The sequence below is a fragment of the Pseudopipra pipra genome, chromosome 21 (genome assembly GCF_036250125.1).
Source record: "Pseudopipra pipra isolate bDixPip1 chromosome 21, bDixPip1.hap1, whole genome shotgun sequence".
NCBI classification, from domain to species: Eukaryota; Metazoa; Chordata; class Aves; order Passeriformes; family Pipridae; genus Pseudopipra; species Pseudopipra pipra.
This window is the reverse complement of record NC_087569.1, coordinates 8,549,087-8,561,285: the sequence shown is the minus strand read 5'-3', so window position 1 is coordinate 8,561,285 and position 12,199 is coordinate 8,549,087. Positions and strand designations below refer to the sequence as shown.

General features: G+C 46.9%; 1 protein-coding gene and 3 non-coding genes across 9 annotated transcripts in view; all 4 read left to right on the top strand.

Moving 5' to 3' along the window:
• The first annotated feature begins 105 nt into the window (after positions 1–105).
• Positions 106–12,199, top strand: part of TEX14 (testis expressed 14, intercellular bridge forming factor) — a 29,495-nt gene continuing 17,401 nt past the window's right edge. For 3 of the 6 annotated variants that reach the window (XM_064677981.1, XM_064677980.1, XM_064677982.1), the window contains exons 1-12: positions 154–474; positions 5,446–5,560; positions 5,859–6,024; positions 6,773–6,909; positions 7,540–7,621; positions 8,066–8,196; positions 9,050–9,163; positions 9,461–9,584; positions 10,109–10,287; positions 10,804–10,955; positions 11,611–11,801; positions 11,979–12,129. In XM_064677981.1, coding sequence (XP_064534051.1) covers positions 339–474; positions 5,446–5,560; positions 5,859–6,024; positions 6,773–6,909; positions 7,540–7,621; positions 8,066–8,196; positions 9,050–9,163; positions 9,461–9,584; positions 10,109–10,287; positions 10,804–10,955; positions 11,611–11,801; positions 11,979–12,129 — 1,678 coding nt within the window. In that variant the 5' untranslated portion in view covers positions 154–338. Of the gene's footprint in view, positions 475–5,445; positions 5,561–5,858; positions 6,025–6,772; positions 6,910–7,539; positions 7,622–8,065; positions 8,197–9,049; positions 9,164–9,460; positions 9,585–10,108; positions 10,288–10,803; positions 10,956–11,610; positions 11,802–11,978; positions 12,130–12,199 lie in introns of all 6 variants that reach the window. The other 3 variants (XM_064677979.1, XM_064677984.1, XM_064677978.1) reach the window with 3 other exon arrangements.
• Positions 1,391–1,603, top strand: LOC135425700 (small nucleolar RNA U3). The gene has a single exon (XR_010435709.1). It is a non-coding gene; the product is annotated as a small nucleolar RNA U3 (small nucleolar RNA).
• On the top strand, positions 2,525–2,737 carry LOC135425699 (small nucleolar RNA U3). The gene has a single exon (XR_010435708.1). It is a non-coding gene; the product is annotated as a small nucleolar RNA U3 (small nucleolar RNA).
• Positions 4,161–4,373, top strand: LOC135425690 (small nucleolar RNA U3). The gene has a single exon (XR_010435700.1). It is a non-coding gene; the product is annotated as a small nucleolar RNA U3 (small nucleolar RNA).

Here is a 12,199-nt window from a genome sequence, read left to right as displayed (position 1 = left end):
GTGGGGCCCCGCCCCCCTCCGGCGCGCGCCGCTCCCTGGCGCGAAGCGGAGGCCGCGCACGAGGCCGGCGGGGGCGCTGCGCATGCGCGGGGCGCGGAGCCGCGAGGGCGGTGCCGCGCGTGGCGGCCGCTCCTGCGCCCGTTCGGGTCGTTGGTCACTGAGGGCACGGGGGGACTGGAACCCGTGTGTCCCGCCGGCCTGGGGTCCTCCGGGGCCCAGCAGCCACGGCCCTTTATATCGGCTGCTGCAGGTGCTCAACTCGGAGATAAGTTAAGTTGTAGTGTTTTGCAGCTTTCGTGACGTTTCGTACCTTTTCCCAGCTCTGTTGAGGAAAGAAGATGGCTCATCCTATCCCTCTTCCGTTTCCATGCCCAGTCCAGCTTGGAAGTATAAAAGGGGACTCCCTGGAAGCCGAGCTGCATGACTATGTCAGGGAAGGGAACTATGTGAAAGTGAAGAAGCTTCTGAAAAAAGGTAAAAGCTAGGTTTAGGCAAGTAGTGGCAAAAAAGATTTACTTTTTCCTGTATACTTTTATGTCTGGTAAAAAACAGTCATCAACTGCCTGCAGAGTTCAGTTTTCTGATTGAAATATATATATATACAAAATGACTTATAGTTGACCCTTTCTGATAAGTGGGAATAGTTATTGAATAAAAAAAATCTATTAATAATAGATAATAATTAATAATACATAAAATAAAATAAATTTAAAATATAAATGTAAAGAATAAATGAAATATAAATTAAAATAGAAAGAATAAATAAAACATCCCTGCGATCCTGGGATAAAATTTTATTTTATTTATTAAATTTAAAAGAAAACTAATCTTTTACTCGTATGGTGCACAGAAGGAATTGATTGAGGCATTATAAAACTGAAACTCTGAAAAGTCTGCTATAGAAATACTCTCTTTAAATGGGATATTTATTCAAGCAAAGTGCTTGAGGACTGTTTTGGGTACTGGTGTTTTGACATCCTGATTTGTAAGCAGATAGGAACAGGGGACTGTGTAAGTGAAACCCAATTCTTAATGCAGTTTTATTTCTGTTTTACGATCAAGGACGTCAGCGGGTTTCGCTGTTCCAGAGCTGCGACATCTCCGCGTTCGCGGGCGCGGGGGCTGCGCGGGGCGGGGCCCGCTCCTCCGCCAGCCTGCGGGCGCGCGTCTGATTGGGCAGCCGCGGCAGAACATGCAAACGAGGGGGCGTGTCCCTCACTCCGTCACGCGCGTGTCGGTTCCGCGCGCCACGCGCGCTCCCGCGGCGGCGGAGGCTGGGCGGGGGCGCGGGGACCCGTCCCGGGTGTGCTCGGGGTGGGTGTTTTGGGGTGGCCGTGTGTTGGCGGGCGGTGCGTGCGGGTGTGGCGCGGGTGTTGTGGGTTGCTGAGTTAAGACTATACTTTCAGGGATCATTTCTGTAGTTGGTCACTAGAGGAGAGTGATCTTCCCTGATCGGCGTCACAAGCCACGAGGAGGAGCGGGGTGTTCTCTTCTGAGCGCGAAGCGGGCGGGCGGTGCTGCTTGGGCAGGGGCCGCCCGCCATTGATGACCGTTCTCGGTGCCCTTTGTGGTGCCGGGAGGGAGAGAACACGGGCTGAGTGGTTTGTGACCCTTTTTTATTGTGGTTCAAAAACAGAGTCAAAGTGGGATAAAGGGCTTTACATTGCCCAGGAGGATCACGCAGCCCCTCGCTGCCTCTTGCGCGCTGCAGTGACACAGTGCGGGCGATCCCCAACCAGTCCAGGGGTATTCTGTGGAGTTGTCTCTCAACTCTGTCCGGGATTCACGTGTCGTTAGGTGTTGTGGGAATCTGCGTCACTCAGGCTGGACCTGGAGCGTGGTAAACCTTTCATCCGAGTCCGACGGGAGTTAGGGAGAAACCGCTCCGTGCCGTGGTCTCCGTGCCACGGAAGATGGGATATGTCAGGTTGGATCCTGGAGCCAGTGGGTGTCTGCTGGGACGGGGAGACTGCTTAGTGTTGTTCTGTCGGGTATGGCGTGGAGGTCCGGGATGCTTTGGCTTGATCCAGAGATGTAAAGTGTTCATTAAGTGGTGCCCTGTGGAGTGGTTCTTGTTTAGTGAGTGTGTGCCTGGAGCCCTCGGGAGCGCCTGGCAGTCAGTGCACCCCCTCGGCGCCAGGCGCCGGCCGTACCGCGCTGCTGGTGTCGGTGTCGGGGCTCTTGTCCTCTGTCGGGGCGGGGCGGGCGAGGACGGGGCTCAGACGGTCCCTTCGATCGTGTCGCGACAACGGGCACAGCCCGGGGCGGGGCGGGGGCAGAGGGGCGGCTGCGGGCGCGCGTCTGATTGGGCAGCCGCGGCAGAACATGCAAATGAGGGGGGCGTGTCCCTCGCTCCGCCACGCGCGGGTCGGTTCCGCGCGCCACGCGCGCTCCCGCGGCGGCGGAGGCTGGGCGGGGGCGCGGGGACCCGTCCCGGGTGTGCTCGGGGTGGGTGGTTTGGGGTGGCCGTGTGTTGGCGGGCGGTGCGTGCGGGTGTGGCGCGGGTGTTGAGGGTTGCTGAGTTAAGACTATACTTTCAGGGATCATTTCTGTAGTTGGTCACTAGAGGAGAGTGATCTTCCCTGATCGGCGTCACAAGCCACGAGGAGGAGCGGGGTGTTCTCTCCTGAGCGCGAAGCGGGCGGGCGGTGCTGCTTGGGCAGGGGCCGCTCGCCATTGATGACCGTTCTCGGTGCTCTTTGTGGTGCCGGGAGGGAGAGAACACGGGCTGAGTGGTTTGTGACCCTTTTTTTTATTGTGGTTAAAAACAGAGCTAAAGGGGGAGTGAGGGGCGTTCCACGCTCGGGGCGTTTCCCTGCAAGCTCAGACCCTCGGCTGCCTCCTCTAGTCCGGAACGGGCAGCACTTATTTTCTTACAAGCCCCTTAGTAAATTTTTAATATTTGACAATACGGGCTGCCTGGGGCCTGGTTTAGGATTTACTGCCCAATGGGCTGAGCTTTTCCAGTGAAAATAAATGCTTTGGAAGCTTGTAAGTACGTGGTGGTGCATTTACTCGATGGTGACTTGGCGCACTGGAGTTGTTACTGATCACAGAATCACACAGTCACTGAGGTTGGCAAAGCCCTGGAGTCCAACGATTCCCCCAGCGCTGCCACATTAGCACTAGCCCATGTCCCCAGGTGTCACAGCCACATGTTTTATAAATCCCTAGAGAGATTTGTAAGCGCAGCCACTGCTCTGAGCAGCTTGTGCCAGTGGTAACCTTTTTGGTGAAGAAATTTTTCCTAATATCCAACCTAAGCCCGCCCTGGTGCAACTTGAAGCCGTTTCCTCTCATCTTGGCACTTGCTACTCGGGAGAGGAGACCAGCCCCTACCTGCTACACCCTCCTGTCGGAGTTGCAGAGAGCGAGAAGGTCCCCCCTGAGCTTCCTTTTCTCCAGGCTGAGCCCCTCCAGCTCCCTCGGCCGCTCCTGGTGCTCCAGCCCCTTCTCCAGTTCCGTTCCCCTCCCTGGACATGCTCCAGCCCTTCAATGTCTTTCTTGTCCTGTGGGGCTGAAAACTGGACACAGAATTGGAGGTGCAGCCTCACTAGTGCTGACTACATGGGGAAGGTCACTGCCCTGGTCCTGCTGGTCACACTTGCTGGTACAAGCCAGGATGTCACTGCCCTTCTCGGCCACCAGAACGCATTCCTGGTTCGTGTTCAGCCTCCGCCACCCAGCACCCACAGGTCCTTTTCCTCCAGGCAGCTTTCCAGCCACACTTCCCAAAGCCTGTAGCGTTGCAGGGGGTTGTTGTGACCCAAGTGCATCCATCAGAAATGACGGGGGAGTGGGGAGAACCCGCTCGGGTTTCGCTTTCCACGGTGCGTTGTGGCCTCAGCGCGGGGCGGGCGCGGCGGCGCCGCCAAGAGCCGGGGGGGGCAGCGGGGGCGGAGCCGCAGGGCTGCCCGCGTCTGATTGGGCAGCCGCGGCAGAACATGCAAATGAGGGGGGCGTATCCCGAAAACTGACCCACACGGCCGTCTCGTGGGTGGCGAGCGCTCCCGTGGGGCTCCGGGCGCGCTCCCGCGGGGCGGAGGCTGGGCGGGGGCGCGGACCTATCCCGGGTGTGCTCGGGGTGGGTGGTTTGGGGTGGCCGTGTGTTGGCGGGCGGTGCGTGCGGGTGTGGCGCGGGTGTTGGGGGTTGTTGAGTTAAGACTATACTTTCAGGGATCATTTCTGTAGTTGGTCACTAGAGGAGAGTGATCTTCCCTGATCGGCGTCACAAGCCACGAGGAGGAGCGGGGTGTTCTCTCCTGAGCGCGAAGCGGGCGGGCGGTGCTGCTTGTGCAGGGGCCGCTCGCCATTGATGACCGTTCTCGGTGCCCTTTGTGGTGCCGGGAGGGAGAGAACACGGGCTGAGTGGTTTGTGACCCTTTTTTTATTGAGGTTCCAAAAACAGTTCGACTTTCAGAAAGCGTCTGATTTCACCACGTAGCTATTGTGTCAGACACCTCATCCTGCCGTGTCAGACTCATCGACTCTCACTGGGTTCTTCCCTTACTCTTTCCTCGTTAATGCAGAATGGAATTCATTATTTTGAGCGAAGTCGCTTAAATAAAAACACTTGCCTAATTCCTGATGGGTACTTAAGAATAATTTAGGTATTTATTAATGCCCTCCTCTGGTGTGATCTGTGCTCATCCACCTGTGCTTACAGAGATGGATATGTAAGTTATACATCTTATATGTAAGTGCTTATATGTACTTACAAATACATATATGTACACAAAAGTGCATATACACACACACTTATATATATACATATACACACACATATATATATACATATACACACATATATACATATACAAGAATATACATATATACGTATAATGTGCTTATATGTACATATATGTACATAAAGTGTACTTACATGTAATATTTAATGTAATATATGAAGAATGTACTCATATGTACATAAAAAGAATGTACATATAAAGAATGCAATATATAATATATATTATGTATGAAATATATATGTAATGTGATATATATTTATGTATCATATTATCATATATATATGTACATATAAAGAATGGAATACATAATGAACGTACTTATACGTACATATATGTACATATGATGTACTTATATGTAAATATAATGCATATATATGTACATATAATGTACTTATAATGTACTTATAAATAGATATTTGTAAGTACATAAGCACTTACTACTTACTTACACTGTACATGTAAGTATATGTAAATACTTTTATTATTATTTTTATTTAAAATCATTGTGCACAAGCAGTGCCTGATACACACAGAAAGTCTCAAGGAAACTTTATTGCTCCTTTTTTCCACTTCTGTTACTGTATTTTCATACCTGCAGTGCCTCAGGGGGAGGAATATCATCATTAGGACCAGTGGGTTTTTGTTTGGGGTGAGGGGGGAATGAGCACCACCTTAGAATCTTCTGCTTCCTCCGTAGGTGTTTTGGTTGATGCCGTGAATTCCATGGGCCAGACTTGTCTCTTCACTGCTGCCTTGCTGGGCCTCAGTAAAATCGTGGATGTGCTGTTGGATTATGGCTCAGATGCCAATCAGTTAAGTATAAAACACTTCTCTTTTTAAAACCAAAGCGAATATTTGACCTTTCAGTGGGTTTGGTCAATGTAATGCCCAATATTCACTGTACATAAAATGAAAAAGGGATTAAGATGCACGTTGCTGTTTTAGCCAAAGCTCCTCGGAGGTGAGCGTGTAATTTTCCTTATTTTGTGAGGAATTTTGTTACCTGGGGGTACATAAACATTCCAGATGTGCTGCTTTTCCCCCCTCCACTGGTGAGTGGAGCAGGGATGGACCCAAACATGAAACATTTCCTGCTTTGCTGTTCCTCAGTCGCTGTCTCGACGGGAGCACCCCGGTCCATGCAGCTGCTTTCTCAGGAAACCAGTGGATCCTCAGCAAGCTGCTGGATGAAGGAGGTGACCTGAGAGCCCATGATAAAGATGGGAGAACTCCTCAGCACTGGGCTTTGTCAGCCAGGAAGGAATGCAGTGCCCAGGTATGTGTGTGAACACCTGAATAGGTGCTCACATCCTCACCTCAACATGGAGAAACTCCAGCATTCCAGGGAGAAACCCTTGGCTTAAATAAAATTATATGTTAGAAAATTATCAACGTGTTAGATAATTATTCAACCCTATTTTTCAACGTCAAAAATGGTATTTTGAGGTCCTCATGACTCGGGTTGTTTAACTGAGGTGTTGCTCAGCTGTGGGGGGGTGTCTGTGGAACTTGTTAGGACCTGAAGTGAGCAAGGAGAGAACAACAGGCCTTTGTTCTCCCTGTTTTCCACCCCTGATGTGCAGGTTTTTTGTGTGGATGTGCCACTCAGGAGTGCCCCTGAAGTAGTTTTCTGTGCATGAACAGTGCCAGCAAGTGGATCATTTTTGCAATGATATGTGACATCAGAAAGGCTTATTCATGACTGCAGTATTGATTTAAAGCTCGTGATACTCCTCTTTCCTGTTATTACAATGCTCCTCTTAAAAAGAAATCTGATATTACAATTTTCTGCGGGTGAAGTCTTGCAAGTTTGTCACCTGATATTTGAAGTAAGCTCTTCTTCCATTTTCATGTAATTGATTTTCTTCAATTTTTTCATGTATGCATCTCTCAAAATACCCACTTAAATATTGCAAGTAACCAGTTATTTTTTTTTCAGTAGTCATGATTTATTAATTTAAAGTGGTTTATCTTGTTCTAAAGTAACTTCTTTTGTTGGGTTTTTCCCTCCCCTTCCTCTCCAGATGCTGGAATTTATCCAGCAGTGTACACTGCACATGCAGGCTGCCATTCAGAATTTCCCCTCTGATCTGCTCAGGAAAGTTGGCTCATCAAAGGCTCTGGTTTCCAGCCCCTCGAGGTTTGGTGGCCTTGTCCAGGGGTAAGAAGATATTCTGCTTCCACATTCTGTTGTCTTAAAATTAACAATAGTATCTTTTTGACAACATCCACTGTGTGTCAGGAATGATGGTACTTTTTATTCCTGTTGGGTCAGCTCCAAATGGCAACTTGATGGTTGTAAATATCTGTATATTAAGAGAAACTCTTGAAATCAGTATATAAAGCACTGGATTTTAGTAGCATTAAAGTGGTGATAACATGCAGTAGTTTGTTTCTTGGCTTTTTAAGGTCACTGCAGATCTTTTTTGGGGTGTTTCCAACTGTTTCAAGAGCTTTTGTGTCTGCTACATGTTAGGAAAAATACATACTTGTGAACAAAAAGCAATGCAAGATGCCTGTGTGTGGGTGTATATGTATATATTTATTGGCTATCTTGCTTAAAAAACAAATACATATCATAACACAAGTGTATTTAAAAAGGTTCAATGAGTTGCACAATAATTTGGAATTTTAACATCCACATTACACATGTGGGACCAGTCTAATGCAACATTTGAATTACGTGGCTGTTGCAGAAATTCTGCTTTTTTTTTTTCCTCTCTAAATTTGTATTTTGCTCCAAGCCTTGGCATATTAATTACTCTTCTTGCTTGTGTTTTTGCTGTTCTAGAAACATTGACAGTGCTTTGGGTAGATTACTGAAAGGAGAGGCCAATGTAGCCAAGAACATTTACAGCTTCGGTTTTGGGAAGGTAAGATCCTGTGGGTAATGGTTTTCTAAAGATGTTAGAACAGCTTTTCAGACTCACAGTAATTATCCCACCTGTTGCTATTTTTAACTTTTAGTGCATTCTTATTTCTACTGAAATGGTGGAAAAAAAAACCCCTGTGAAAAGCAGGAAAACTCAGGCCTTTAGTGGTTAATGGGCCCTGTCGCAGGAAGCAGTTTTGGAACAGGCAGTAGAGACTCCTGTTAAATGTCACCTCTGGGAGTTCCCAGTGACTGATTCTGCTTTTCCCTGTTTCAGCTTCTCTAGGAAGTTAAGTTTTTGAACACTGAAACCTCAACTTTTTGTGCTGGTGCTTGGGCTGAGGCTCCTGGTGCAGTGACTGCACTGATGTTGTTAATGAGCTCGGGGCAGATGTGATGGGTTTGGGGAACTGTTGCACATCCCTTTGGTTATGCCCTGTTCCAGTTCTATCTTGCAGGCAACGGGCACCTGGGCTACTTGGCATCTCTCCCAATTATTGGGGAAAAAGAAGTGGTTCAGGCAGATGATGAACCAGCATTTTCTTACCACGTTGGGCCGTTCATGATCATGACCAAGTAAGTGGGATCAGAGGGATTTTAGCCCCTCTCTTACTATTGCACAGCAGGTGGTTGTGCCAGTGCTTTGTTTGGATAGTTTTCCATGTCCATTCTATATTTATTCACTGTTTCATTGCTTGCAACTTGTTTTCTGCATTCACTGATTAACATCAGACTCCCTTGGTGTCTGAAAGAACAAGTGCAACCTACAGGCAATTTTAACCCAATTATGGCTAATCACTGATTGCAGTGTTTCAGTGTTGATTCCTTTGTGGTGGGAAATATGATTGGGGTTGCACAGATTGTGTTGTTCAGCATTTAGCCCTTATAAATATTAGTCCAGGCCTCCTGATATGCAGGTTGGCAGCCCAGTTGCTCAAACCCGTGGTGAAAGGAGAGCTGCAAGGGCAGACTGAGCCTTTTTAAAAAAATCTTTGGCATTGTGTGTTAATTATTGTGTGTTGAGCAAGTAGTTCTGTCTCTGGTGTTGTGTGTTAATTATTGTATATTAAGCAAATAGTTGTGTGTCAGAGGCACCCAGAGAGCTGACAAATTGGTGATTTAATCTCAAAGCTCTCACTTGTGTCACAGTGGGCTGATGGCCTTTAGTGAAAGGGGTTTTGGAGTGCCCTTATTCTTTACCTGGGGTCATGGAAAGGTGTTTTTGGACAGTGAAAATCAGCCTTAGCAGGGTGTGTTTATTGCTAGTTTGAAAGAGTAGATGCAATAGCCAGGATACTCAATATTAATAACAGCAGGAGGCAGCACCAGAGCAGTTCAGAATTACAAAATTCCTTGTAAAAAAATTGCATAACTGTAAAAAAATACTGCAGGGAGCACCTGGTGGAAATTCCTCTCCTCCTCCTTGTAGCCTCGTGTGGGGAGGCAGCAGAGTGACAGTGAAGGAACTGAGCTTGCAGCCCCCTCAGCACAGCTGGAAGCTGCGCTTGGCCGACCTCCTCCTGGCAGAGCAGGAGCACAGCAGGTGGGGAAGGATGTTCCTCCTGGGGTTTGGGTGTCCCCAGGGATGGGAGGGATGGGATTCACCTCGGGAGGACTGGCAGGCTGGGCTTGCACTTGCTTTCCAGTTAAAAAAACCACAGTTCTCTCTTCCCGTCTCTTCCCACTCCTAAAATCTGTTCTTTTAAAATCATATATTTCAGTGAAAAGTGAAAAGCATTCGTGTTATATTGATAACTCCCGTCCTTCTGGGTGTTTTTTTATTTCTTCTTTCAATCTCAGATTTGCCTTACAAATTTTTTTTTCCCCTCTCCCTTTGCAGCAAACTCCGCCATCCTCACTTGCTCCAGCTCATGTCTGTTTGTCTGTCCAGTGACCTGGAGAAAACCCGTTTAGTGTATGAAAGGGTTCACTTTGGCTCCCTGTACAGCATCCTGCATGAAAGGGTAACTGGAATGCTTGGGTTTTAAACAGTAATTAATTAAGTTTAGTAACTACATCCAACATCTTCACTCAGAGAAAAAGAAGACAAAATCCTCAGTCGTGTATCTTGAGTTTCTGTTGTGGTTCTTATTTTTTTTTAATCACTGATCTGTGTTTTATCTTTATCATTTGATGTTTTTCTCCTTTTTTTTTTTTTTTTTGCAGTTGAGTTATTTTATTTCTTTTTACTGTTTGAGTGCAGACATCTAAATTACTTGGAAGACATTGCAGTCCCAGGCGAGGGATTATAAGAGCTCATTCTGCTTCAGAATTTTGGCACAGCCAATATATTTTCCATTCTTAATTATTTAAGGTGTTGCTGTTTGGTTTGGTATTGAGAACAAACGAGAGCAATTCATCTGCCTTTTCAGCACAGTGTATTTCAGTTGGCTTTGTTTGCTGCCTTCTGCACTGTGATGATCTCCCCTGGCTCGAGCTTTAAAGCCCTGCAGTGTGAATTTGGTGGCTCTGGGGTGTTTTTTTCCAGCGTACAGAGTTCCCAGTGCTGCAGACAGAGACCATCCTGCACGTGCTGCTGCAGGTCATCGACGCCCTGCGCTTCCTGCACTCCCGGGGCTTCATCCACCGTTCCCTCTCCTCCTATGCCATCCAGATTGTCTCTGCTGGGGAGGCAAAGCTCTGCAACTTGGAGTACATGATACAGAGGTAAAAGAACTTCCCTGGGTGCCGCTGTTAAATGGGCAAACAGGAGTTTACCTGAGACCACCCAAGATTCAACACCTCCTTGGACTGGTGGTAATTAAGTGCCACCAGTGATACAAAGAGTGTTTCTTTTGTGAGGGACATGGTTCCTTTCCTCTGTTAATTATTACTGAAGTTCTCTTCTAGGCACACCTGTACATTGAAAAATAAATGCTGGCAGGGTAGGTGGCACCTTCTTGCATTTTTATCCATGGCCAGAGCTAAAGGGTTGTTTGTAAAGCTCCTGTTGGGAAATGCTGAGCTTTTCCTTCATTCTTTTTGAGTGCAAATTTGTTGCTTTCCCCAGAAGGTCTTTGCCAAAAGACATTTACTGGAGTGGAAATACTGCATTTGCATGTTGGGGTATTTAAGCTAAAAGCTGTCACACACTCAGGTGTTTAATTCCTAAAGATACACCTTGTAGTTGAGTGTGAACGTGCTGTGTGTCCCAATTCATGACTTTTTTTCCCCTTTATACAGCAAAGACAGTGGAGAGCACAGTGATCTGACCCGAATTCCTGTCCCAGTCCAGCTGTACAGGTGGTGCTCTCCTGAAGTTGCCCTTGAGAGAATTGTCACAGTCAAGTCAGATGTTTACAGCTTCTGTGCAGTGCTGCAGGAGGCCTTGACAGGTAAATCCACAGCTCTGGGCTCTGAGGGCTCATCCAGAGTTAACTTGAAAAACAAACCAGGCAAAAAAAAAAAAAGAAAACCCAAACCCAAATGTTAGTGACAATAACAAAGATTACTGGAAACTTCTGTGAAATGTAATCAGAAAGCTTAAAGTTGTGTAGCTTAAGGGTGAGATTGACGTTGGTATTAGAGAAACACAATTTTGTGTGGTTTCCTGCTGTTTATTTTTCTTCTTCATGATACTCAGTTAACTCTTTGCAGTGTCCAGAATGAGCTTGGGCAGCTTTCATGTCTTTGATCACTACAATAACTTAGAGATTGTTGCTGTTATTACAAGTAATGTATGTTTTGTATTCACTGTAACTACTTTGACAGTGAAATGGGATAAACAATTACCCTAAAAATAAATTCCTCTATTAGCTGGTTGGTAATGAGGAATCCAGAGCAGTTGTTTGCAGTGTCACTGTCCTTTAGAGATTGCTGTCAGCTCCCTTTAAAGCCTCCAGTGTTGGAATAAGATGGGGAGGAGATGCTCATTTGGTTCATGACAGCAGCTGTAAATTAGGGGATGGGAAGGCAATAATGCTGCTTTTTTTCTTTTAATTAACATTGATTTACAGCTGGTGACATAAAGTCTGTACTTGTGTCTTGCAGAGAGCCCCCCCTGGAAAGGTTTTGAAGACTCAGTTATTAAGCAGCTCATGATTTCAGGGGAGCAGTTGGAAGCAGATGTCAGGCTGCCTATGCTCTATTATGATGTTGTCAAGTCAGGACTTGAACCTAAACAGAGGAACCGCTCCATGAAGCTTCAGGATATTCAGTATATACTGAAAAATGACTTAAAGGTGTCTTCCAGGATTGTGATCTTTCGGTTTTGTGTGCATTCAGATTCAAGTTGTTGTGCTTCAGTCTGGGTGGGAGGCAATCCAGCACTGAGTATCTGATCTTGGAGGGAAACCACCTTAGAAGAGAATGAGCTGTCAAATATAGTTGTATTTTATTCCTTTTTTTTTGTGTTGCAGGACTTGGTTAAGTCTCAGAGTGGTCATGCTGATGACATATCAAAAGCACGAAGACCTGCTGTTTTTGCAGATGTGAACATCTGTTGGGCATCAGCTTTTAGCTGCCAGAGGAGAACAGTGGAATTCAAGGAAAAAGAGACAGCCACGGCTGGTGAGTTCCTTGTAGCAAGATGTGATGTGTCCTTCACTTAGTGTGTTCCTCAGTCCATAACAATCTAACA